Below are 27959 nucleotides of genomic sequence, written 5' to 3'. Positions count from 1 at the left end.
TTGTTCAGCTTGGCCCAGCCTCATCATTTAAATGCTCAGCTTTGCCTACTTGATAAAACCTAAAACCCCTTAGTATGAAAAGGCTTTAGCACCTCTGTTCCTCTCTCCTGTTTTTGTTTTTGAAATTATTGAGGGATGATTTACACAAACAACGTTTTATTGAGGGATAATTTAAACACAGCAAAATACCCAAATCTTAAATATATAGCATCATTTCACTACCTATATATGATCACACAGATCAAGATTCAGATTATTTTCATCATTTCAGAAACTTCTCTCATGCCTTTTTCAAGTCCGTAACCTTTCCCCATCTTGCCTTTATTCCCAGAGAGAACCATTATTCTGACTTCTACCACAGTAGATTGTTTTGCTTATTTCCGAACTTAATGTAAGTGGAATCATACGATATATACTCTTTATGATTGGCATGTTTTTGCTACTTACCCATACTCTTTTGTATGTTAGTAGTTCTTTTTAATTACTGAATAGTAATCTCTTGTATTCTGTTACATAAGTATATCACACTTGTCTATCCATTGTCGTATTGATAGACAATTGGATTGTTTCTGGTTTTTGACTATTACGAAGAATGCTGCTGTGGACTCCTGTGTCTTTTAAATTTTTTTTATTGTAAAATATATAGTATAAAATTTGCCATTCTAGCCATTTTTCAGTGTACAACTTAGTGGCACTAATTGCGTTCACAGTGTTGTACAACCATCACCACTATTTCCAAAATTTGTGATCATCCCATATAGAAATTCTGTACCTACTGAAATACAACTTACTGTTCCCTCCTTCCAGTCTAGCCCCTTTTACCCACTCTCTACTTTTAGTCTCTGAATTTGCCTATTCCAGATTTTTTATATAAATGGAATTGTACAATATTTGCCCTTTTGTGTGTGGCGTAACGTTCTCAACGTTTATCCATGTGGTAGTACATATCAGAACTACATTCCTTTTTATGACTGAGTGTAATATTCTGCGTATGTGTATGCCACGTTTTATGTATTTATTTGTTGATGGGCATTTGGATTGTTTCCGTACCTAACCTTTTTTTTTTTTTAATACTTTTAAAAAAAAAGATTTTATTTACTTTTTGGACAGAGAGCAAGCGAGCACAAGCAGGGGGAGCGGCAGGCAGAGGGAGAGGGAGAGGCAGGCTCCCTGAGGAGCAGGGAGCCCGATGCGGGGCTTGATGTGGGGCTCAATCACAGGACCCTGGGATCATGACCTGAGCCAAAGGCAGATGCTTAACTGACTGAGCCATGCAGGTGCCCTTGTATTTAACCTTTTTTAGTCTCACATCACATTTAGTTGTTGCTGCAGCAGCCATGCTAAAAACTATGTATTCTTTGTGTCATGCTATTTCTTTCCTCTAGGTTTTTGGATACATGCTGTTGCCTTTACCTGTTATGTCTTTCACCGGTCATGCCTGACTCATGAATATCTTACTCATTTTTCAGGTCTTGGTTCAGATGTTACCTTTCTAGGAAACTTCCCAACAGTGTCAAAGTTAACTATTTTCTCTTTCTGTTTGCATCAGACCTTTTTCATACAGTCGCTAGGTCCTTGCTATATTTTACTTACATGCATATCTTCCCTCCTAGGTTGTGATACTAACTTTAATGTTCTTAGTACTTAGCCCGTCATTAATAATAATAAAGGCCATCATTTATTTATTGCCTTCTGAGTCCTGGGCCCTATGATACTTTCTTTTTACTTATTATCTTTTATCCTTAAAACAGATCTGTATTGTAGTACGGTATTGTTAAAAGCATTTCACAGATAAGGAAATTGATGATTAGGTTAAATGTAATCTTGTCAGATATGACAGAATTTGTCAGTAGTCACAGTTTATTTGACTTCAGACTCACTCTTAATCCATTATGGCAAGCCACCCTTCCTAAAAAATGTTTGAGTAAATGAATAAACAATGTTTTTGGCACCTAGTTGGTGTTTGACTCAGACCATACATCCTACATTCTGAATGTCCTTGTTTTCTTTCGATAAACGCGTATTAGCTCCCAACGGTGGTGTCATTGTTCCTCTTACCTCCTTATGATTGGGAAGTTGAACCATTCTTCTGTCTTTTCTGTAGAAAGTGTGAGTACCTATGGAGAGAAGCACCCTGTCCTCCTTTTTTCTTATCTAAGTCTCTAATTTAAGATTCGGTGTGTGAAATGCCCTTTCTTTTGCCCGGAAGTCTGGCTTACCTTTTCCTATCAGTAGTCTTCTATGGATCCAAATGTATTATTAGCCTGGTATTCAGAACTACTGACTGTAAGTAATCCCATTGACATTTCAGACCAGTTTTGCAACTTAATTGGGTTTTACTTACGTTGGTATAGGAAATATTTAACGAGTCCTGCTTTATATGCCCATTTATTTGTAGCTTTATTAGAAACTGCTGGCATAATTTATTTGTAAGAAAATCAAGACTGAATCCTTGTTTCTGTTACTCTTTGTGAAGATCAAATACATGTTGAACATGCGTAAATATTTAAGCTATTTTACATTATATATATAAATTTATATTTTATACTTTAAACTCAGTCTGCTAACCTTTTAAGCTGTTGTCTATTTTATGTTTAATTAGGCACCTTTTAAATTTTTTGTTGAAAAAATGTTAAAGCATTAATTAATTGAGCTGTGGTGAAGTATGTAACATATTACACAGAGCTGTTGTGGGTCTATGAGGAAGACAACCACATAGACGCTTAAAATCTTATTTACACTAAAAAAGTAAAATTATGTCAAACATGAAATAAAACAGTGTAAGTCAATAAAACAAGAGCCGTAAGTCAAATATTTGTCGTCAAATGAGGGCTACAGACTTCAGTTGCTAGAAAAGTTCAGGAGAGGAGGCAGTTGCTGTCGGTTAGGTAGGGCATATACATTCTCTGGTGAAAATTGCTTCTTGATTGAGAGAAGATTGAAAAACTCTAAAATATTACAGTAGTTTGTAGCCCTCCATAGGTCCATAGTACATAAACAGATACACAGTATATTGTGTTAATAAAATTTCCTGGGGTTGGAAGAAGCAATCTAAAAATGCGTGGTGGGCAAGGGGAAGGTGGCAATCACGAAAGAAAGGTTGAGGAAGTGGGCACTAAAGGGCAGACAGGTAAGGTTTAGGGAAGTAAGGAACGGAGGGTGGTTTCTTTCTTACACATTTTTTAATTTAAATTCAATTAATTAACATATAATGTATTATTGGTTTCAGAGGTACAGGCCTGTGATAAATCAGTCTTATATAATACCCAGTGCTCATTACATCACATGCCCTCCTTAATGTCCATCACCCAACTACCCCATCCTTCTCCCCCCTTCCCCTCCCTCAACTCTCAGTTTTTTTCCTATGATTAAGAGTTTCTTATGGTTTGTCTCCCTCTCTGGTTTCATCTTGTTTTATTTTTACGGAGGGTGTTTTATGAGTAAGAATAGTAGAGAAGCAGAGTCAAGATAGATTTTTTGCAGAACATGATTTTTTAACATTTGAGATTGGGTATGTAACATGTTTCAAGTGCTGCTTAATACTAAGCTCCTAGTTATCTTGAAAAGTAAAGAGTAGGAAAATGAAATCTTAGGATTTCTTTTTAAATATGTTCAAATTCAAGTGTTGTGGTAGATTACTTATTGTGCCTACATGTTCATCCTTACCAGTTTTCTGACTGGAGGTAGAAGGTCATTCATTTCTTCATGCAGTCATGTTAGCCAGTACTGTTTATCTAGAAGACTCTTAGTAGATATGGAATTCTAGTTCTGTCATTTTCACTGAGTGGCAGAATCTCAGAATTTTAGAGAATAGGGAAGACTGTAGAGATTGTTTAGTTTTAAACTCCTTCTTTTAGATAGAAATGAGAAAATTGAGGTTCGGGTTGAGAGACCTATATACGGTTCCATCGATATTAGTGGCAAAACCACACTTAACTACTTAGGTCTCCTGACTTCTTGTCCATTGCCCTTCTCACGGTATCATTCTGTCTAAATTAGTGTGAAGCTTCATCTGGAAACAAATCTTAATTTTAGTGATTCATCCCTTAAAGTCTAACTGGATTGTCATTTCTTCATTTCATCAAGAATGTGGAAAGAGTGTGTGTGTGGGAGTTTTTACTTTTTTTCTTTACTAGTTTTAATTTTGGGCAACTTATTTAACCCCTTTTGCCTGATGTTCTTTATATGTTAAATGGGGATAAGAATATTCATCTAATAATAGGTGACTGTCAGGATTAAGTTAGATGGCCTATATAAAGAAAAGCCCTTTTCTTTTATGCTTGGCGTATCTTAAGAATTGAGTAAATGTTTTTTTCTTTTTTCTGTTTTTTAACCCTAGAACACTTACCATTTTGTATTGCAATTATTTATTTTATATATGCCAGGTGGGATTCTTGGAGATTTTCCCCTCAGCAATTTCTCGACTATATATATACAATAATAATTTGTGATCTGTGAATATAATCTTAAAACAAAAACGAACCATTCAAGTTACCCCAGGAATTTGCTACTGAAACAAACATGGGAATGCTTTTGTATTTCATTTGTCTGTCAGAGAGAAGAATTGAGTATTGTTCACTTTTAATACTTATAATTCTATAATAAACTGACAGTACTTCTTATATTGTTACTTGTTTGAAGTCTTGTTTTGACCTCAAGAGAGAATTATTTCATTATAATTTTTTTTAAGGTTAGTGTATTGATTGTTTCATTTGGCCCCTGGTCTCTGTCCCTGACTGTTTCTGTGATTGCCTTATAGATCTCTGAGGAACGTGAATGCAGTGATGAAGCTTCTCAGGAAGATGAGGGGTTTATGGGCATGTCCCCTCTTTTACAAGCCCATCATGCTATGGAAAGAATGGAAGAATTTGTTTGTAAGGTAAGATAGCAGTTTCTTATCATTACTATGCTATATATTTAACCCTTCCCAAACAGGAACCTCTAAGGAGGTTTGTAGTACCTTACTTATTAGCCTTTGGTTTACTTTGGACGTGATCTGTGGCAAAATGGAGACAGAAACAATCTCATGACTTTAACCCTGTTTGAGACAAAATAATTTGTTTGCCTGAAGCAGCCATGATAAAGTTGTGATAAAACTGGAATATCCCTTTGGGAAACAAGTGTTTCCTGATTAAGTTAACAGGGTAGATGTCTTGTTGATAGTTCAACTAAGACAGAATGGAAGTTGGGAGTGGTTGATGCCTCGAGATACTAAAATGCCCTCTCCAAGTCCCTTGAATCTCTTCTGCTACTTGACTGTGATGACAAATAAGCTAATCTTTCTAAGGATTCTGTGGGTGATCAAAATACTCTTTAGATCTAAATTTCCCAGTTTTCATGCACGTCTAGAATTTCTAGTTCAGCTGGCATTTCTATCTCTAAGGTTTTTCTTCTAATGCATTATCTGATTCTTTAGGACCTATTGTGGGGATTTTTTCTTCTTCTTCTTTGTCTTCTTCTTCGTCTTCTTCTTCTTCGTCTTCTTCGTCTTCGTCTTCTTTTTCGTTGTCGTCTTCTTCTTCTTCGTCGTCGTCTTCTTCGTCTTCGTCTTCTTAAAATGGTAACTGGAATTGTGGTTGCTTCCTTAGAGAAAAGAGTCAGGGACACTGGTAAATTTATAACTACTTGATAATATGATCAGTAGGGACCCTGGCAGGAATTATGCAAAATCATGAGTCTGTGTTAGTATGTGTAAATAAATTTATTTGTTAAACATTTCTGGAGAGCTCTTGATTATTTAGAGAGAAATTTTTTGTGACTCTTAGCTTTTTTAAAATAGGTTTCATGGAACCAAGACTTTTTTGTGCCTGTGGTCTTAATCCTGAAAACTAAGTTAGGTTTTCCTACATTCACAGTGGTGGTAGAAATTATTGGGGGCCTGTTGACTATAGAATACTGTACTTTGGACCAGAGGATGAGTAAACATTATAATCTGAGTATAGATATCCCTCCTAAGTTAAAGGGGATGGGTGGAGAGTGGTGGGGGAGGGGTATAAACAATTTTGGGTCTACTTAGAGCCCAGGAAATTTTCAGTGTTTGAAAATTGGTGAAGAAAAAGCCAAGCAAAACAATAGATTCTTTTCTAGTGATTGCTGTCTCAGGAGAATCAACACACAGGGATATAAAGGATATATTTTGTTTTTCATAAAGCAAGTTTGGTGTTAGATCTCTCAATGTTGACTATTTAGTGTCTGGGCCATTAGGGATTTTTAATATTTATAGATCAGTGGGGTACTGTAGCTAATTTGACTGCCTTTTTATTCTCCTTTTCTGAACTAAGAGTAAAGAATAAAGCAAATAAAACTTCCACCAATGTAACAGCTAATGGGAGAATAAATAGGGCATTTGTTTGCTCCAAACTGTGATTTACTGAAGAAAAATGAGTGGAGCACAAAAATTATTACCATTGCCATATCATCCTCTAGCAGTTTGTCTGTGAGAGTGGACTGGAGAGGCTTCCTGTGACACAGCGTTCTCCAAGCTTGTTCCGCCTGCTGCGGTCATGCAACTGAGTGTACATGACAACTAACTGGGTTTAGTGACACATTTTTTTTTTCTTGGATTGCAGGCAAATAAACAGAATTTAAAATGAAGTGTCCTGTGGCCTTGCTGGTATACACTCCCTTTTGGAAAAGCTTTTCTTATGGGAATAGGGGAAATCAAATCATTTAGTCTTTATAGAGTGTCCAAGTTTGATCATGCTCTCTTTTTTTCCAGCCTTCAGTTATAAAGAAATGTTTTGTGCATTAATGGTCTAATACAAATCCAGTGGACCATTGCTCAGATGTTTGATTTATGCAGTGCCTTTGTCAAGCTTATAAATAAATATGTATTTGGCCAAGCTGTGATCCTGTTCTTTTTTCCCTGGGGGGTAAAAGAGGATGCCTGTTTGGGTTGCCATTTGGATTGACTCCAAGTTGAGGTTTGAGGGTGCAGTGTCTGTTGAATATGACACTGACTTCAGTATAATTATGAAAGTATAGCTCCTTGGCTCAGTTTAGACTGCTAGAATGTTAAGAAACAATGGAGAAAAATCATTCTGACATTATATGCAAATATAACTAGTAAGAAACTCAACATATTCTTTCTTATTGCAAAAAGGGAACATCTCGGCTGTGTGGGGTAACACAATAGCACTTTTCATATGGTCACAGCAGAGCTGTTTGCAGATTTTGAATTGCTTTGAGGATGTAAGGATTGATTTCTCTTTTCCTCTCCCTCTTAGAAAATAGAATTCTTCCAAAGTAAAACAGAGTAAGCATCTTGTAAAGTTAATGTTAACAGTAGCTATCTCTTTCAAGTCCAAATTAGAGAAGAGAAATTCAGTATCTTGGAGTATTCTCTTTTTCTCCAAAAAGTCCTTTGGAAGATCTCAAACAGCTGCTTTTACAAGTGGTAATACTATTATTACCTGTAGACATTAAATATCTAGATTAGTCTTTTGGCGTTATTGTATTTTATTGTGTGTTACGAAGGAGCATGGAATGGCCAGTTTACCACCAGTAACTACAGGCCTCAGGTTTTGAGTCAGAAGGTGAGAGAGAAATTGGGGAGGCTAGAGAGATAGTGAGTTTTAGTAGCGTTAAGAGGGCCACTTCTGCTCTTAAATTGTTAGTTCTCACTTCCTTTGGAGTTACACAGAGGATCAATTCTTTTACAAGTGTATTTCAATAAGAAGGATTAAGGAGAGGAGAGAACAGGAAGATGTGAAGCAAAAGGAATGGGCTCAGTAGCTGGCAGTCATTTTGCATCGCATAGTAGAAGGAGGGCGAAGCTTGTATAGCCTAGCCCTGTTGTTTGTCACAAGAACCCTGAGGGGTAAGAGTGGGGTCATTGTCTCAACCTAAAGCCTATGCATAGACCATGTACCCGGCATTTTTCCTTATATCTTTATGATTTGCAGAACCAACTTAGTTTAGGATTAAGTGATCCTTATGATGTGAGCTCTCTGTGCTGAGAGACATTAAAAGAAGCAGAGTGCAGAGGTTGACAGGTTTTTAAGGACAGGTACCTGATTCCTGATCCCTTTTCTGTTAGAGTCTGTGGGGGAGGGACAGTGAAAAGGGAGAAGAAGGGGGTGGTGGTGACAGGACTTTTGAAGGGTCCTTAACCTTTGAGTTTCTTTCCCATCTCTCCAGCATGAGGAGGGTGGATCAGTCATTAACACTTAGGTAGGTAATGGCCTCTGGGGATGGTCAGGGTTGCATACCACCGGTGGGGTAGATGCTGGGGCTTGCTTATTCATTTAGGAAGTGCTCTGGGTTATTTCATTTGATCCCTTATGAAGTAATTGAAGTATTGTTATCCCGTTTTATATATGAGGAAACTGAGGCTTGGTGACTTTCTGATTAAAGCTCCTTGAACTAGTTAATGGTAGAGATCCAAGATTTTGACTTCTATGCACTGTCTTTTTTTACTTCATCATGTTTGTTGTTGGTACGAAGAGAAGGGAAAGGGAGAGAATTTAGCAGAAGGCACACAAGTGATTCTATATACAGGGTTTGGCCTTTGAATGATGCAGGGGTTAAAGATACTGACCCCTTCGAAGTTGAAAATTCATGCATAACTTTTGATTCCTCTGAAACTTAACTATTAATAGCCTACCAATAGCATTAAAAGTCAACACATATTTTGTATATGTATTATAAACTAAATCCTTAAAATAAGCTAGAGAAAAAAAATGTTAGTAACATCATAAGGAAGAGAAAATTCATTTACAGGACTGTATTGTAAAAAAAATCTGCATATAAGTCAACCCACACATTTCAAACGCACGTTAGGGTCAGCTGTAGTTCTTTTTCCACCAACAGAAATATTAAGTATAAAAACAGTCATATTTAATATCACAGGGCCTTTTCAGAGGTAAAGTCTGTTGTGATGAAGGTAGGCAAGTCTGTACAGGTGGACCCGACCTTTAGCCAGACTTAAACAAATCTGAAAACCATTCTTTTAGGATAACCAGTGTTGCTACATTGACAAAACTACAAAGATATTTTATATTCTTCTTCCAGGTATGGGAAGGTCGGTGGCGAGTAATCCCTCATGATGTACTACCAGACTGGCTCAAGGATAACGATTTCCTTTTACATGGACATCGGCCCCCAATGCCTTCTTTCCGGGCCTGTTTTAAGAGCATTTTCAGAATACACACAGAGACAGGCAACATCTGGACACATCTTTTAGGTATGTAATGTCAGTGGTATAAGGAATTAATGTTCACTTTATTCTTTTTTTTTTCCATGTATTTGAGGATAAGGATAAAACAAAAAATGTATTTGGGATTTGCTGTTTTGATTTCTGGATTTCTAATGATGCATTTCTTACTCGTTTATTCTGTGGTTATCCTAGTTTGCACTCTGATTTTATTACAGCTAAGTCATAATTTTCTCTACTAGATTTTCAGACTGTGTCCTTGAACCAGACCAAGGGAAAGGTGCTGTAAAATGTGGTATAATGTCTCAATGAATACTGTGAGGAAGGTGCTTATTTAATAGAAATAAGCTGATTTTTCAAAATCATTGCTTAGAATATTCACAATTAAATCTCAGTTTTGCTTGAAGTAGAATGTGATCTCTAATATTTTTTTCCATCATGATTGCGTATTAAAGAAGGAATACAATGCGGGAAGAATAGTCTCAGCAAATAGTATGGGGGAAAACTGAAAAAGAATCAAGTTGGATCCCTCCTTCATTTCATATACAAAATTAACTCAAAATGAATCAAAGATTTAAAACATAACTAAAACCATAAAATTATTAGGTGAAAACATAGATGTAAATCTTTTCGACCTTGGATTAGGTGATAATTTCTTAGAATTGACACCTAAGTTTAGTACAGACCACCAAATAAAAAATAGATAAATTGGAGTTTCTCAAAATTAAAAACTTTTGTATGTCAAAGGACATTATCAAGAAAGTGCAAAGATAACCCACAGAATGGGAGAAAATGTTTGCAAATCATCTGTCTGATGATGATCTAGTAAAGAACTTCTACAACTAAACAATAAAAGGATGACCCAGTTTAAAAAATGGGTAAAGCATCTGAGTAGACATTTCTCCAAAGATCTACAAATGGCCAATAAACACACGAAAAGATGCTCAAGTGTCAACTCTTATTTCAGTTTTAAAAAAGGGATGCTCAACATCATTAGTCATTTTGGGAAATGCAAATCAAATACTTTGAAAAATGTAGTGAGATACCACTTTACACTTGCTAGAATGGCTATAATCAAGAAAATGGAAAATAAAAGTTTTGGCAAGGATGTAGAAAAATTACAACTTTCAGGCTTTGCTGGTAGGAATGTAAAATGGTACAGCCTTTATGGAAAACAGTTTTGACAGTTCCTCAAAAAGTTAAACAGAGGTATCAATAGTTCTGCTCCTTAGTTATGTACTCAAGAGAATGGAAAACAGTTCACACAAAAGCATGTAAACAAATGTTTTTAGCAATGTTATTTATAATAGTTAAAAAGTAGAAACAACCCAAGCATCTTGCAGCTGGTGAATGGGTAAATAAAATGTGGTATATCCATATAAATGAAATATTAATTTGGCCTTAAAAAGAGATGAAGTGCTGATGTGTGTTACAACACAGGTGAGCCTCGAAACACTATGCTAAGTGGAGCAAGCCAGACACAAAAGGCCACTTATTATGTAATCCATATACACGAAATGCCCACAATGTGAAAATCCATAGAGATGAAGTATGATTAGTGGTTGTCTAGGGCTGGGGGGGATAGTAGGGAGTGGGAGATGAATGCGATAAGTATGGGCTTCTTTTTGGGGTGATGAAAATATTCTGAAATTAAATAATGGTGGCTGCACAACCATGTGAATATACGAAATCTCTGGTTTATTCGACTTAACGTTTTGTGTCACACATTTGATTTCAGTTGTGTCCCCATATTCCTTCCTACCTGCTAGTATAGTCAGAGTGGAATAGAGCAGCAAATCCAGTTCATTGCTGACTTCTAACTCAAGGGTAAAAGTTTTATTAAATAGAACAGTTACTTAGTACATGTTTAACTTCTTAATTTCTGTGCGTTCCTTGTGTTAAGTGACCTTTTCCTAAGCAGTAAGAACATGTATTTTACTGTGAAGAAGAGCAGTTTAAAAACTGATTATGAAGTAGCATGAATAGGCATTTTATTGTCCTTAAACTCTTGAATCTGTTGGGCCAGTTGATGAGGACTGGAGAAACATCATGTTCCTTGACAGCTCTTGGTGGAGGAAAACTGTATTTCTTGACAGGGTTTGGAGGTATTAGAATTCGTTGCAAAAGCAAACACAAAATGGATCTTTGAAAGCTGGGCTCCAACATGTGTGCCAAAAACTTTCTAAATGAAATTTTATACTAGATCTAGAGGTAGAAGTGGACTAATTCAGCCTTCTAAGAAGTAGCAGCCTTGTCTGTTTTCTTTTTGGGTTATGCTCTTAGATAAAGTACTGTTTCCTGTACACTTGGCTTTTGAAGCTGATGAGTATATGGTACCAGCAGTGTTTGAAGTAGACCAAAATTTTGGATAAGCTTCAATTATTTGGAAAATCTTTCTCATGGAGCTTTTGATTGAGATATCATTGTGATTGTGAAGGACTGAGAACCTCATCAACACACAACAGTGCTTCTTGACAAGGATTGTCTTTTCTCTCACTGTACTCTTTTTGTAGGTTGTGTATTCTTCCTGTGCCTGGGTATCTTTTACATGTTTCGCCCAAACATCTCCTTTGTGGCCCCTCTGCAAGAGAAGGTGGTCTTTGGATTATTCTTCTTGGGGGCCATTCTCTGCCTTTCCTTTTCATGGCTCTTCCACACAGTCTACTGCCACTCAGAAGGGGTCTCCCGGCTCTTCTCTAAGTAAGTATCGGAAAGTCTACATTATAATCAAATATTAGAGTAAGTGGTTAGGGAAAACATCCAGCAGAATTGGCAGAATTCTTGATACTATCCGATGGGAACTTAATTTTTTTTTTTTTTTTTAATTAAAGCAAGCATCCCCGTTGCCTCTTGTCTATTACCGTTAGCTCATGTCATAGGGGAGTAATTAGAACCTGCAGTGGGCCATACTTCTTAACATCACATGAATTTTTGTTCCTATTTTAGACTGGATTACTCTGGTATTGCTCTTCTGATTATGGGAAGCTTTGTTCCATGGCTTTATTATTCTTTCTACTGTAATCCACAACCTTGCTTCATCTACCTGATTGTCATCTGCGTGCTGGGCATTGCAGCCATTATAGTTTCCCAGTGGGACATGTTTGCTACCCCTCAGTATCGAGGAGTAAGAGCAGGTAAGAGATGTGGGGGTTTTACATTGGACATTCATTTATTTACCAGTCATTTGTTAAAGGTCCACTTCCCAAGTCCTGTGCTGTTACTTGTGATGCAAGAATAAATAAGTCCTAGTTCCTGTTCTTCAGGGGCTTTGAATGTAGTAGTGTTCATTAGTTATCTTAAGTACATAGAGTTGAGGGGCATGGTGAGCTTTATGAGGCAGTGTATATATTTTGTAATTCACTAGAGTTTATGACCATAAGGCAGTGGCTCTGTAACCTTTGTTAAAAAAACAAAACAAAACACAATGATTACCCTTTCTCAGCTTGGAGTGTACTTCTTTTTTAGTGATTGGTTCTTTTGTCATTTTTTGGTTTGGTTTTGTATTTTTATTAGAAAATGTGTACTGCTTAGATAAATAAAACTTCATACTGATTGTATTCTACTAAAGTAAGTACCATACATCTCTTCTAATACAGGAATACGGGGGCTTTTTATATTTAGAATAATGCCTGTCTCACTGGAGATGATATGGAAAGCCAAAAGCCTCTGGTTGAGCCTTCCTCTAGGAGTGGGGAGTTCACAGAGACATGTTTTTGTTTCCCACTGGATTGGGACTCCTTGTAGCCAGGGCCATGTCCTTCAGTGTTCTATCCTCAGTATCAAACCTGGTGCCTACTGAGAATGAAAAGTAGTAGAAGGAGTATTTTTCCTTTTGACTTGAAAAAACAAGATCAACATCAACTACAGCCAAAACCCCAAAACCATTTCATATTAAAATCCAAGCCATGGTTCATCTGCAGTTTCTTAGAAGGTTAGAAGTTTGAATTTAACTACTTGTGAATGACCACTGTTAGCAACAGTCTACCCACTTCTCTTTTTAAGTGATTATATGAGCAGGGAAGCTGTGGTCAGGGGTGACTTCCAGCCGTACTTAACTGTGGGGCTAAGCCTGCTTCAGCACAGGAGATAAGAGTACAGCTGCACGGGACGCTGGGTGGCACAGTCGTTAAGCGTCTGCCTTGAGCTCAGGGCGTGATCCCGGCGTTCTGGGATCGAGCCCCACATCAGGCTCCTCCTCTAGGAGCCTGCTTCTTCCTCTCCCACTCCCCCTGCTTGTGTTCTCTCTCTCGCTGGCTGTCTCTATCTCTGTCAAATAAATAAATAAAATATTAAAAAAAAAAAAAAGTACAGCTGCACATTCTGCTGTGAAACACATCAGAAGAACCAAGCCCCTGAGCTTTTGACTTCCAGAATGGTAGGCAAGACCACCAGAGCCTCTGTTTAGCATGTACAGGAAAATAACAAGTGAAACAGGATCATGACGGTTTTTCTTTAGTGAGGAGTAGAATTTGGAAAAGGTTTTTATTTAGGCCTGCTTGAGTCCCTTCTTCTGTGAGGTGAGCATTGCCATTTTCCTCTTCTCTTGTAGATGCCTGCGATTTATTATGTGTATGTGCATGCGTGTATTGTTGCATACCAGCAACTTATTTGGTAATGTCCAAAGCAAGCTCCTTGTCTTGTATTTTGAGAGTTAAAGGTCATTTTTAACTCTGTGTCAAAATGTAGGAGCAGTTACTGGCTGCTGGGTATGAGGTGTTCCTGTGGTGTTTCGATTGACACAGATTTGTGTATATACTCATAAATTAACACATATATATTACTCAGCTTTTACATACTACTGCTTAACACTCCATTTGTGACAGTCTGATTTTTATTTCATTGTGGTTCACTAAAAAAGAAAAAATGCTAATCCAGATTCACTTAGTGGGTCTTATAACCTAGGCCATATCCAGAAGTTTGAAAAACACTGGCGTAGATGATTTTGAAGGCAGTAGGGCTGTGGTGGAGTGATTCTGGTAGATTTCTGTACCAGACTGGTAGTTTTGGGCCTGGGAGCTTTTAGGAGCAGCTCTGACCTCCCTCCCCATCCCCCCAATTGCCGCCTCCGTCCACTCCCCTCCAACCCCAAGAATCTGTTGCTTCAAAGAGGAGATAAAATATGTGAGATTGCTCTGTATTGCAATCTGTGTCTATGAAGTGGCAGCATTTAGGAAAGTTTAAAAAAACTCCTAGAGCTGTCTATTCCTGAAACACTTAGCAACACATTTCTAAACCCTTTGAGGACTGCTGACTTGTTAAGCTGAGCCTCTCCTCAGCAGGAGGCTCCTTGCATTTGTAAATGGATCTTTTAGAGCGTAGCTGTGCTGTCTGTTGTGGCAGTATCCCAGAGTTTGAAGAACCTTCTTTTTCCTTTCAAACAAGAAGCATCATACTTGAAATATTCAGTTTACAGAATTACTAGTGCTGTGTTGTAATATTGACTTCTTCCTTATTTCTCTTCTGCGTTTTTACTTTATTCTCCTTGTGATTGCCAGGAGTATTTTTGGGCCTTGGCCTGAGTGGAATCATTCCTACCTTGCACTATGTCATCTCGGAGGGATTCCTGAAGGCCGCCACCATAGGGCAGATCGGCTGGCTGATGCTGATGGCCAGCCTCTATATCACAGGCGCTGCCCTGTATGCTGCCCGTATCCCTGAACGCTTTTTTCCTGGCAAGTGTGATATCTGGGTAAGTATGACCAGGGGCAGTTAGGTTGTATACATACGTATCTGTTAGTTATGTTACTGGCAGACCGGAAAGTGTGAAATAATTGAAAAAGTTTAGACTCAAAATTGAGAGACTCGTATTTTAGTTGTAACTCTTTCTCATTAGTTGTGTTTCTCTGGATGATAAGTACAGTGATGACTGACATTTACTGAGCACTTACTTGGTGGCTGGCATGGTACTGAGTGAGTACTTTACACAGATTACCTCATTAAATACATTGGCCGTATAAGGTATGACAACTATTGTTTTCCATTTTACGGATTAGGAAATGAGGCTTAGGGAGATTAGGTAACTTGTCCAAAGTTAGGACAAATTACTACTAGGTGGTAGGAGTGGAATTTGAATCAGGCTAGTCTAATATTAGAGTCTGTGCTCCTTTATATTACACTGAACTGACAAGGCATTTAGTTTGTTTTGGTTTCCTCATTTAGAAAATGAGGGTGATGGACTAGATTATTTACCAAAGTCCTTTTTGATACTAAAATTCGGTGATTTGTAATGAGAGTGAGTGAGTGTGTATACGTGTTTGGTAGCAAGAGAAGAGGAAAAGCTAACTAGATTGTGGTTAAGAGAGAGGGAAAGAGAAGGGGAAAGAAATGTAAGGGACCAATAGATGGAAACTTTGTAATTGAGGATGGCCTGAAATATTTTCAGTAGGTACAGAATTGAAGAGTTGCTTGATATGAAGTCTGACCTTTGGAATTCTGTTCCTCATGATTGTAAACTAAGCAGATCACCTAGTCTTCAAAGTTTAATTTAGCCCACCATAAAATCGAAGATAATGCTAATTTCGGCAATCTTTTCAGATTCAAATTAGTTAATTTATCTTTTGGAGATTGCCTCATCATCATTTTGACATTGATTATGGAGATCCCTCCCCCCCCTTCTTTGGGAGAATGAATCCCCTTTGATATCCTAGGAAGCATTTCCTGGGATGTGACTTTTTTTTTTTTTTTTTTTGGTGGGGAAATTAGTCTTTATTATTATTATTTTTAATGTTTTTTTATCACATTATGTGAGTCACCATACAGTACATCCCTGGTTTCTGATGCAAGGTTCGATGATTCATTAGTTGCGTATAACACCCACTGCACCATGCAATATGTGCCCTCCTTACTACCCATCACCAGCCTATCCCATTCCCCCACCCCGTCCCCTCTGAAGCCCTCAGTGTGTTTCTCAGAGTCCATAGTCTCCCATGCTTCACTCCCCCTTCTGATTACCCCCCTTTCTTTATCCCTTTCTTCTGGGATGTGACTTGTGACTCTTTCTAGTTTACACCTCTAAAATCAATATCTTTCTCTTGATGATAATGAGAGAATAGTATAATTTTTGAAGTGATATTTGGTGCACTGAGCAATTGATAGATCCCTTTTAAGAAATGAACTAGCATTCAACAAAACAGATTAAATCAGAAAAAATGTCATGTGCTTGTAGACCAGCTTCTGATTTGAGAAGGAAGGAAAAGGCCTGGCCTTGCTAGTCTTTTGATAAGGTATGTTCATGTAATTCTAGAGTCTTAGAGCTGAAGGAGTCATATGTTTTAACCTTCTACCTAATCCTGGAAATCCCTTTAGTTTTTCTGAAGGAGAGCAACATTTAAATTGGCCATAGCTCTGGTACTTTATTTAGGCCATGATAAAAACCTCCTTCAGCAAAGAGGAAAACCTCCCCATGTCTAACTGTAGCCCATTGCTAGGCATGGAGGGATCTTTGGTCTTTTGTAGTCTGTTGGCAAGAGTGTGTGTATGCCATTTGCCCGAGTTCACCAGATACTCTTGTGATACGTGTACACATCTTCATGGTTAGAATTTAGCGGCAGCACCTTGATTTCTTTGGGGACAGCTGGCCTTCAGTTCAGCAGAATGTGATATGCCTAATGGATGTTCCAAGATCTGTGGACACCTCGAATTTGAGCTTTGTCACTCCATTCCCTGCCCTGCTCAGCACAAACAACCTGAGGACTCTTTAGCAGACTTTAATAATGAACGGGTTTCTCCCCCCTCCCCTCCAGTTTCACTCTCATCAGCTGTTTCACATCTTTGTGGTTGCTGGCGCTTTCGTTCACTTCCATGGCGTCTCAAACCTCCAGGAGTTCCGTTTCATGATTGGCGGAGGCTGCAGTGAAGAGGATGCACTGTGACTCCTTCCAGAAGCTGGGGACTGTGACCCTGAACACGGCCTGCAGTGTTTGCAGGGCCTCCCTTACTGGCCATTGACGCCAGTGCCAGAGGAGCCCCAAAACTTTGACAGCCTCGTGGGCTTTGTGATGCCCTTGGGGCTCCACCTGGTACACGACTGAGAAGAGAAAAACAAAAATAAATCATACCTCAAAGGATGGAGTGCATCAATTTGGAGAAAAGGAGAAATGGCCCAAACCCTGACTTATAATTGGGATCTACTGATTGAGGGCTCTGCACGACCTTGGCAAACTGGCTTCTGATCTGTGTCACATTTCTTTGTAGAAGATGGGAACACAGTTTAGCTGGTGGTTCGTTCTTCTCCCTTTCTCTCTCCTTAAATCAATAATACAAACCAATTTAGGTGAACATTTATATCCTATTAAAGGGTGGGAATGTGATTTTAGATGCTCTTTTGGGAGAACAAAGAAATTAATGTAAATAAGATTTCTAACTTACTGTTTAAATAAGAATTTATATAAATGTTTAAAACATAGGGGTAGGGAGGGAGGGGAATTTTTGTATAGAATGAAACATGCAAATACCACACACTGTTTCAATTTTGCACAAAGTGACTGTAGGAGGATCAGGTGATGGCCCCAGAATGTATAATGCCTTGGTGCACCAAGGTGCCTTCTAAAGGCTGGCATACCTTGGACCCTGTGGGGCAGGAAGTACAGCCCCAGCCCAGTGATCACATGACCACTCTCATGTCTGAGAGCCTTTGGTAGTCCCAAGGTAGAGGGAAGCTGTATGTGTTTTCTCAGTGGAAGCAGCACGTGAATGGCTGACAGGATGTGTTAGATAAAGGCTCTAGTTAAGGTATCATTTGAAAGACTGACTTGTTTTCTGTGCTGAGAGTGACCCCTTCTAAAGAGTAGAGCCATTTATTTGGGAAAGTCAGTTATGCCAGCAAAGGGGTAGTGGAGACAGTGGGAGGAGCTCTGGAAATATTAGCCCAGAGGCTGATCTGATTACTTCCTGGCATCCTATTCAATTTTGTGGTGATTTTTATCTTCAGGGATGTGACAGTTTTCCATATCTTTGTTGTGGAGCTCTGGAACGCCCCAGAAATTTCCTTCTGTTAAAGTCACTGCCCTGACTACCCTTCCTCCTCTTGGGAATACAGATGGACTTTTCCCTGGCATCATAGTTCCTGGCATGGAGCCAGTCACAAAAGAGATTCCGACTTGTCCAGGTACCTCCTGAGCTCATTTACATAGGTTGGGAGAATGCTTCCTTTGGATCAGGAAAGGTGAATTTCACCTCTGGCACCGTCTTAGTAAGCCTGGTAATAACACACGTATCAGCTGTTCTTGAACAAGAAAGCCAGTAGAACTCTTGTAAAGCAAGGTCCGGAACCCACTCTGGAGTCATCAGTATTCCCTGAACCCCAGTTTTGGGGGATAGCATGGTGGGAAGTTATAAAAGAAAATGGTATGTTATTGCTAGGGAGTCTGGTACAGCTGTATCTTTAAAGAGCTGCTAGAAGTGGAAAAAAGGTTGCTCATGCCCCAGAGGTACCCTCATACGGTGTTAGGGAGAGTGGTAGGGGAAGGATCTGGTTCATAGAATTCTAATCTTGGCTCATAGGCAAACCACCAAAATAGCACTTGAGTCTTAGGTTACTTGCTGTCACCCAAGACTTCAGGTGATTGAGTTACATCCTGGGGATTGTGGGTTTTAGAACTAAACATTGAAGCCCTAAGCACGGGGGCTGACACCCTCAAATAGGTGTTTGGTGTATGGGAAGGGTCTCCTATCCAGCAGAGCATTTTCTTGGTTGTTAATCTCCTTTCTCTCCCCTTCCAATCTCTAGCAAAAGCTGGCAACCGGGAAGAAGGAATCCTTTGTAGAACTGGGGAAGAACTTAAAGAGTATCTTGGTTCTGGATAAGGTCACTGCCTTGGGTGCCAGGGGACCCTGCAAAAGACTTGAGTGAGTGAACTGGTGCAGTGTCTGACAGAATAAAGAACAGTATTACTCCCTTTGAGGGAATAGTCCAGCAGGTCAGTGGCCATCTGGAAGGAAGGACACTTAGTCTCATGGAAGCAACAGCACATATCAGAAGCCAGACTTGCTCTTCAGTCATGCACTTTGGGATACAGGGTATAAGATACAGCCCTGTAACACCACCAACAGAAGTAGTAGTTTCTGGGCCCAGTCACCCCACACCCCAAAGGAGGAGCTGAACCTGGTTCAACATAGCACAAACTGTTAGGAAAAGTTAAATTAACATCAATGATGTGTAATCCAGTAAAAATCTCCCTCTTTAAGGTGTGTGTGCGAGTGCGTGTGTGTGTGTGCCCATTTATATGTGTGTGTCAGTGTGCAACTCACTACCAACAGCCTCACTGTGCACTTGGTCTTCACAGTGCTCGCTGAGAACTCTCACCAGGTTGGCGCCTGAATGCCTTACTCTCAGCATCAGAGGCTTGCTTGCTCTGTGCAGATTTTTTAATTTTTCTTTGTTGGCCCTAGGCTGGTTAGGACCTCTACAGCTTCATTCTTTCACCATTAAATAGTGGCCTTTTTCAGTATTTTCCCCCCTTCCCCTTTATAAATTGCTGAAGCCACAAAGCACATTTTTGGGGATCATAGAGGGTTGGGGTTCCAGAAAGGCCTCTGTGTGATGGTTTCATTCACCATGGGATTTCCCTTACTTGCTGTATTCTCAACTTCTAATAAAAAGAACCAAATGGAATATGAACTTTTGTTGTGTACTGTTTTATTGCCTCAGCTTACCTCCCCTGAAGCCTTAACTTAGACCTGAAGCTTAAGAAATTGTCAGAGACTTTCCATTCTGAATGCGCAAATCAAAGTTATTTATGCCCAGCTCACTTTTCCTGACCTTTCTTAGGCTTTCGTTAAAACGGGGACCAGGTTTAGACTGGAGGGGAGACCTAACTCCAAGGGGTAGTTCTTAATTTATGATTAAAGTTTATAAGAGTAATACCTAACATAATGGTTACTTTATATGAAGGTTTCTGTCGAAGGACTCTTGGTATCAGATACTCGTAACCACCTCCCTGTGAACTGATCAGTACGACTCATTTCCTGGATGAGGAGACTGAAGCTTAGAAAGGCCAAGTGTGACTCTTGTGCCACACTCTACAGTAAGAAGACAGTTCGGATTAAATCTCATGTTGACCGAAAGGTTTGGGGGTTAACCCTTTGTGTAATTTAAGAAAGGAATCCTTTGCAGGGGAATTCCCAGTATTTGAATTCTCTCTCTCTTTTTTTAAAAGATTTATTTATTTTAGAAAGAGAGCATGAGTGGGAGGGTCAGAAGGAGAAAGAACCTCAGGCAGACTCCATGCTAAACTTGGAGCCAGATGCTGGGCTCCATCTCACGACCCTGAGATTGTGGCCTGAGCTGAAACCAAGAGTTGGGCACTTAACCAACTGTGCCACCCATCTGCCCTGAATTCTCATTTTTAAGTATAGATAAAACTTCAGGGTTTCCTTATATAATTATCTGGGTATAGAACACTGGATCGCATTCTGCTCTTTTGAGGCCTTATTTATAAAGAACCATTTGGTTTTTCCTACTTTTTTGCTAAGAACTGTATGCTCCCTTTCTTAGGTGATATCCGTGGATATAATAGCAAAGGAAATAAAGGACGTTTGAATTTTGACTTTGTAGAATGCTAAGGCTCTGGATTTCCTGAAGAAGCACTTGGGCAGTGTTGCTTTACAATTTATCCTAGAATAATATCCTTGTCTCTAGAATATTTTGTTTCATTTACACCGTGTTCTGTGTTTCCTTCCCTCATTGGTCATGAACTATTGACCACCACTCCTTGTGTCCTTATGTACGAAGTTTTTCTGCCTTCAGCAATGTGACTTGGTAGAAAAAGGAGGTCCGTCTGACTCTTGTAACTTGTACTTGTGATGGCCTGGAGCAGGCGTCGGGGAAACTGAGGAAGCAGGGAATCTAGCTGCACGAACATGAAAGCCTCTCATAGCCTACGTCCTCCCATCCTTTCCTTGGCTATGCTGAGCTAGAACAAGAGGTAGGTTGAGGGTCAGGTTTTGCCATTTGCCAGTGACATAGGCAAGAAGTCGTTTATTTCCCTAGTGTCCCTTACCTTCTGTTTTTTTTTTTTTTTTCCTTTTCTCACCTTTTAAAATGGGCTTATATTCTTTGCATCTTTCACGGAGATCAACATTTCTCAACCTCTCCATAGTGATTGGCGGGCATTTCTGCCAAGCTCTTGCTCTGATTTCTTCCTTTTGTGATACCCATCCCTCATATTTACTTCTCTGACTTTAAGATGCTTCCATTCCCTTGACCTCCTGAATCAGAACTTCACTTAGCATTATGAAGTGGTGAGCTGTTTTACCTGAAAGCACTTCTATTAAAATGTGTAACATTATTAGGTGGATCTAGTAATTTATCCCTGGTACTGAGGAAGGAGGATCTGACAGCAGCTTTGAGTTCTTGGTCCTTTAAGAAAAGAGATTTCAAGATTCTAACAGAATCTTGTCATTTATTAAATGGCTTTGGTTTTAACTTTGTTCATCTAAATCAGCAATGTCTCTTCAGCTTGATTGAGGCTGCCACCTGCTGTCTTTTAGTGGTTCTGTTAAAAGAAGAAAGGAAGAACAGTTCTGACCCTTGAAGCTCACAAGAACATTCCGTTCTTCCAGGTGAGGAGTAAGGTTAGTTTATGAGAAAGGTTAGTTTATTCCTTCCATTGGTTCTAGAAGTGATTTCCCAAATTTACAGTTTCCTGGCCATCCAGAGACATGGGGATGAAATAGACAAAAGGCTGGAAACTGCCCGGGCACTTCCTGTCTTGGTTTTTAAATGATATGGCCAAGATGGTTGATAAATTTGCCTGAAAATGCTCTCCGTGGGTGGGCAGGGAAGACAGGCCTTTCCAAAGATGGGATTGCTGTCCAAGAGAGAAAGACTAGCAGCCTGTGTCTGGGAGTTGGTAGTAGAGGTCAGATGCTGTTTGGAGGCCAGAACGTTTATGAATGCCAAAACAAGGCAGAGGGGTGGCCGTGGGCCCCAGGCATTACTGGTGGTGGTGGAGGCGCTGGAGCAACAGTGAGGAAGTGTTCATGCTGCCGTGCCTGTCATGATAAGGTCGTTGTCGTCTTTTTTTTTTTTTTTTAAGATTTTATTTATTTACTTAACAGAGGGGGAGAGAGAGAGAGAGAAAGTGTGCACAAGCAGGGGGAGTGGCAGGCAGAGGGAGAGGGAGAAGCAGGTTCCCCGCTGAGCGGGGAGCGCCATGTGGGACTGATCCCAGGACTCTGGGATCATGACCTGAGCTGAAGGCCGACGCTTAACTGACTGAGCCACCCCGGTGCCTCCCGATAAGGTCTTCTTGACAGGATGGTGGGGAAGCTCTGAACTATGGCATCTGAGAGGACTGGAGAAAGGGTTCCCTGCTGCGTTCTCACCCACCTGTGTCAGATGGACACTTGCGATCTTTGCCTATTGTCCTTGGCATCCTCACTCTCATTTCTTGGTCCATTCCCCACCCCCCCAAAATGAGTTAATAGACTAATAGTAGTTAACATGCAATTTGTGCAAAGTTGGCCCACTCTATAGGGAAGTGGGGCCATTTACTGGTGGGAAGCTTGTACTCTGAATTGTGGCGGCCTGAGAAGAAGGGTCTCCCAAGGCCCTGCACGCTGTCCGTGCTTATCTTGGGGCTTGCCTGGACCTCCTCGTTGGAGGTTGGTTGAATTTAAAGTTCTGAGGCCGCCTCAGAATTTCTACATGGTTCTGCCTTTACTGGTGCTCTCACAGTGGAAGCTGCTATCTCGGAGGAAGCTCCAGGGCCTTGAGATACACACCGGTGGGAGGTGCGCATGTGGAGAGTAAGTTCCCAGATAGAGCTCCCCTCCTGGTGGACTTGGCTGTGCATGTTGGAATGTTCCTCGAAATGCCAACCCCAGGGATAGAGTCAGGTAGTCTTATTTTATTTTATTTTATTTTATTTTATTTATTTTATTTATTTTATTTTATTTTATTTTATTTTTAAAAGATTTTATTCATTTGAGAGAGCACAGGCAGGGGGAGAGGCAGAGGGAGAGGGAGAAGCAGACTCCCTGCTGAGCTAGGAGCCTGACATGGGGCTCAATCCCAGGACCTGGAGATCAAGGTAGTCTCTTTTATAAAGATAAGTGGCTAGAAAAAGACCACTATGGGACCTGGACCTCCTGGGGGTCTGGAGCTAGCTGTCAGGAGATCCCTCACCATGCCACTGAAGGACTGTTCTTTTTCCTGTGACCTCTGCTTGGCTGCCGCCGTGCCTCCACCTCCCCTGTTCTTCTATCACCTTTTAGTGCTGCAGCTGTATATTTTACCCTATTGGCTTTTTCTTAGATGCAAAAGTTTCTGTATGTTAGCATTTTGTAAAGACATTTTTAGAAGTTTTTAATAGCAATAGTTTGCAGACATGCCACAGTAATATAAAAGGACTTAATACCTGTTCCTGTACTGGGTTTTTCCCATTACTAGTTACTTCCTTGTCTCTCTCTCTTTCTCTCTCTCACTCTCTCTCTCTCTCTCTCTCTCTCTCTCTCACACACACACACACACACACACACACACACACACACACACACACGCCTTGTTTGAGCAGCAGCTAGGAAATTGAGCTACCCCCCACCATGCATCTCATTTTGAGAAAGCTCTATTTCAGGTGGGCCATGTTCTTCATCTCATTTCTGCTGTTGGCCTAGTTCTGCCCCTCTTTCTCAGTACCTTTAAGTTCTTGGATTCTACTGAAGGCCAACTGGGCTCATTGGAAATAGCCGACCCTTGGCTGGGTCTGGACTTCTGGAGAATAGATGGAATTAAATTCTTTTGTTGTGGTCCAAATTGAGCTCACGCTGGGCTGCTGAAGAGGAGGTAGGAAGGATGGTATTAGGCACCCCGGAAGGTCTTTGAGAAGAGGTTTCTGGTTCCATCTGGCAATCTCAGGAGGCAGGGCCAATTAGCCCAAGATTGAGATGAACAGTGACCTGGGTGATAACTCAGGTATAGTGAGGTGGATCACATGGCAGGTGCTGACTCTTTAGAACGTCCCTGGAAGGATCATCTTGTCAAAACAAAGGTGACATTGGGCGAGAGTCACCGCAGCAGCTGGGGTGGTAGCACCCAGGCACACACAGGCAGCAGGAGCATGGGGAGCGAGGCTGAGGTGGCTGAGGTGCTGCCACACTCCTGGGCATTTTCCTGTGAACCCAGAGCAGAGATGAAAGGGTAGCCTTCAAGACGAGGCAAGGAGTAGGGAGGAGGGTCTCTGGGACTAGTAGCCAAAAACCTGGGGAAAGAAGGAAATTCCAGAAAATGGAGGAAACACTGCCATCTTTTTTAGACCACCTATTTTTGGGGGAAAAGTAGAGGCTGTGCACTCAGCCCAGAACTGGGCTCAAGCCTCTGCTTGTCCCTAGTCTTATAGTGGCCGTGGGGCCATCCTCTTAGAATGACTTTGGGGAAGCCTGCAACTCTGGAAGCTGCTTTGATGTGGATTATTTGTGGCAGTCATATCCAGCAAAGACAATACCATGTATGAGGCACCCAGCTTGAGGCCTTAAGCTAAAAGCACCTTATGTAGTGGGCGCTCAATTAATGTCGGTCACCATCAGTATTATGCATATAACGGTTTCCTCCTTTTTGCTCAGATCATTCGGAGCTAAGTGCAGTAGTAATGAAGGCAAAATGGGGAAGCTGTGTTTTAAATCACTGAGGGCCCAAACCCTAGGAATTTGGCCCTCAGCTCCTGGTTGATTCAGTGTGTGAATGCCACAGGGGCTAAATGTCAGTGCGCACGCATGAATGTATTCCACGCAGGTGCACAGGCACAGCTGCATTCGTGTGTCCACTCAGGTCTGCAATTGCACAGGCACCATCCTGGAGCTGAGGGTTTAGGGTGAAGACCAAGCCCCACCCCTGTGGCCCCCTCCAGCCCTTACCTCTGGATGGAAGGCATGGCAGGAATCTGGTCTCCGGCGAAGCTTCTGGGAGCGCATCCTGTCACACTTGACAGAGGCATTATGTGCAGAATTCACTGTTAAGGTGAACATCTCATGGAAGGAGCGGATTCTGGAGATTCTAGAGACTAAGTTCGGGAAGAATGAACCAGCTGCCTTGCAAGTGGCTTCCAAGGTCAGAAGACAGCACCCAGGGGTGGAGGAGGGGAGGGTTGGAACAAATCACGATGCCCTGGAGGTGAGGGATGCTGGTGGTGAGGGAGGCTGGCCTTGCCTCTCAACATCTGAGCCCCTCCATGACATCTATACCTCCAACCTCCCTCAGCCCACATATCCTGGAGATTGGAAGGATATATTTGACTTCTGTAGCCTCCTGCAGGACTAGTGGGAAGATACTACAGTCACAGGTGGGGTCTGTCACCAGGAGGAGAAGGTTACTACTGGGAATCTGTTGCATCACAAATATCCTGCAGCAAAGAGAGAAGTGGGTCACAGAACTTCTCTACGGCAGGCTCAACTTCGAGTGTCTAGGGAGTTTCTGGAGATTTATAGTGTGGAGCTGGGGTGGCAGGGGAAGGAACAGAACCACGAGGCAGGTCAGATCAGGAGCAGTTGCAGGGACAGTGCTAGGCAACAAACTCAGTCCTCTGGGCTTATTTTATCCACAAGCCCTTGCAGTGGTACGGCTTCCTTGCAGATTGGAGGTGAGGAAGTCCACACGGGGATAATTCTTGAGAGGGAAAGGAGTTGTTATTAATATATTCAGGGACAACAGGCATAAATCTAGACTGCCCCAAGCAAATAGGGATGTGTGGCTACCCTTGCTTTGGGTGATTGTGGTGGGGGGCGGGCCGCAGGCTGTGCTGGAAAGATGCAGTGCTCAGACTTGGCCACAAGGTGGCAGAGCGCGCCCACGCACGGCCCTGGAGTCCTGCCAGCGGGAGGGATGAAAGGATTAGGGAAAGCCTGTTCTGCACAGGGCCTGGTGCGTTATGTAACAGTAGCTGCCACTTCCTGAGCATTTCCTTTGGGGTGGATGATTTCTCTCTCTCTCTCTCTCTCTCTCTCTCTCTCTCTCTCTCTCTCTCACACACACACACACACACACACACACACACACACACACATTTAACCTTCACCACTCCGAAGGAGGTTGGTGTTATTCCTGTTTTGGAGAGGAGAACACAGAGGCTAGAAGAGGTGGTGAGGTAACCTGCCCAAGGTTACATGGCTAGGGAGCAGCAGAACCAGTTTTTGAACTCAAATCTGTCTACTCTAAAGTCTGTGCTTTACACCAGACCATTTACTTTATCCTCACGACAAGTCTTTGAGATAAACACGTCACAGTAGTTCCCAGAAAACCGCTCTGGTGAGGTTAACATCCACCCGACATTACACACTAGTAGGACCATCCCATGCCACAGTCTGAGGCGTCCCACAGAAAATAATTCCCTGGAGGTCTGGGGAGTCTGAGGGACATCCTGGGCAGCTGCTGGCAGAAGGCAAAGCTGGCTGAGTGGATACCCTAGAGGAGGCCCAGGACAGAACTTCACAAGCGGGGAGGTCCCGAGTTCAGGGTGGGAATCAGCAGGACAGAAGTTTCTGTCAGGTCTCCCTGCCCTCCCAGGCTTGGCAGAGCCGGTCGATCTAGCTCGGATCTAGTGGCCTGTACACGGGAGAAGGCCTGAGTCTAGGCAGGGTGCACACACAGGCTCCAGGCCTGGGGTTGGAGAGGCCAGGTGTGATCTGACTGAGCTAGGAGCCCTCCTTCAGTCCACCCACTCCTGAGAAGGTCCTCAAGCTTGCCTGCTTCTCTGCACAGACAGGTTTCTGAGGGAGAGCTGACCGGTTTCTTTACTCAAAGCTATTCTTGCCTACCCGTGCCTTCCAAGGGCTTGCAGATGCCGCTGAGCTTGTGTCTCTGACACTGAGCTGCTGTGGGCTCAGCAGGTGTGTGTAAGACCCGCACTGAAGGGGTCGCCGAGAGAGGCTGTGGGAGACTTTCTTCTGGGTGGGATGGCTTTGGAGCCTGAGGTGGGGTGGGTGGGCCTAGATCTCGCCTCAGGACCACCTTTCCCCAGTTCCCTTAAGACAGCACACCAAACCATCCAGCACCCCCAGCCGGCCTACTCTCTGCCTCAGCCTGTGTTTCCTTCACTAAGGAAAAGGAGAAGCAAAGACGGTGGGAGCCTGGCTGGGGTCTGGCAGAGCTGTCCTTGGCCTTACTTCTGGCAGCCTCCACACTCGATGACCCCGTTGGTCTCCTGGATGGCCGTCTGGTGCACGAACACGGGGTACTCTGTGTCACAGGGCTGCAGCACATCCTGTTTCTTGTGCTTGTGGGCTGTGGGCACACGGAGTCACAGATGGGGGAAAGGGCATCACCAAATGAAGAGGGCATTAGGGAGCCATGCCTATAGGGGTCTCAGATTCAGCCCTGCCAAGGCAGGCACGGTCGCTATGCAATGGAACACTGCTTTGTCTGCGTGCATGCAGATGGCTCCCTTGTCAGAAAGTTCTCAGGGCTTATAGAGGAGAGGTAGGGTGGAAGGAAGACAGGGAAGGAAAAGGCACAGAATAAATGGAGGAGATCATGGTGGAAAGGGCAGCAGACAGGGCCCTGGGGGCCTTGGCTCTTGGTTGTATGTGATTAGCACACTAGCCCCGTGACCTTGGGAAAGCCACCTCCGCTCTTTGGAAGTCTGATCCTCGGTGTAGGCTGGCTGGTTGGGAGGAGGGTGGAAGTGGACCTCTTGAAGGCTCCAATCAATCAGCATTGATATCCAGGGTCTTAGAGGAGGGCAGAGGCAGGAGGAGTGCCAAGCGGTGGCTTGGGGGAGACTTTGGTCCTTTAATCCTATCACCCCTCCCCTTTACTGTGTACAGGTGACATTTCTCAAGTCTAGCTACAGTGCTCTGCAAATGCAACTCCCAG

The 27959-nt window shown here is 41.8% G+C and overlaps 2 protein-coding genes across 5 annotated transcripts in view; one reads left to right on the top strand and one right to left on the bottom strand.

Moving 5' to 3' along the window:
• Window positions 1-19772, top strand: part of ADIPOR2 (adiponectin receptor 2) — a 141398-nt gene extending 121626 nt beyond the window's left edge. For all 4 annotated transcript variants that reach the window (XM_045774856.2, XM_045774839.2, XM_045774847.2 and 1 more), the window contains exons 3-8: window positions 4760-4879; window positions 9013-9184; window positions 11668-11854; window positions 12101-12288; window positions 14650-14843; window positions 16897-19772. In XM_045774856.2, the coding sequence (XP_045630812.1) occupies window positions 4760-4879; window positions 9013-9184; window positions 11668-11854; window positions 12101-12288; window positions 14650-14843; window positions 16897-17025 (990 nt within the window). In that variant the 3' untranslated portion in view covers window positions 17026-19772. The remainder of the gene's footprint in view (window positions 1-4759; window positions 4880-9012; window positions 9185-11667; window positions 11855-12100; window positions 12289-14649; window positions 14844-16896) is intronic.
• A 3299-nt stretch (window positions 19773-23071) lies between these two features.
• CACNA2D4 (calcium voltage-gated channel auxiliary subunit alpha2delta 4) overlaps window positions 23072-27959 on the bottom strand; it is a 109369-nt gene continuing 104481 nt past the window's right edge. The window contains exons 35-38 of the mRNA XM_045775451.2: window positions 27251-27368; window positions 25379-25491; window positions 25007-25089; window positions 23072-24266 (exon numbers count right to left, since the gene is read on the bottom strand). Of these exons, the coding sequence (XP_045631407.2) occupies window positions 24162-24266; window positions 25007-25089; window positions 25379-25491; window positions 27251-27368 (419 nt within the window). The 3' untranslated portion in view covers window positions 23072-24161. The remainder of the gene's footprint in view (window positions 24267-25006; window positions 25090-25378; window positions 25492-27250; window positions 27369-27959) is intronic.

Source organism: Ursus americanus, chromosome 25, assembly GCF_024610735.1.
Source record: "Ursus americanus isolate L20-20 chromosome 25, mUrsAme1.1.p, whole genome shotgun sequence".
NCBI lineage: Eukaryota > Metazoa > Chordata > Mammalia > Carnivora > Ursidae > Ursus > Ursus americanus.
Note: the sequence above shows the minus strand (reverse complement) of the source record. Positions and strands in the feature narration are given on the sequence as shown.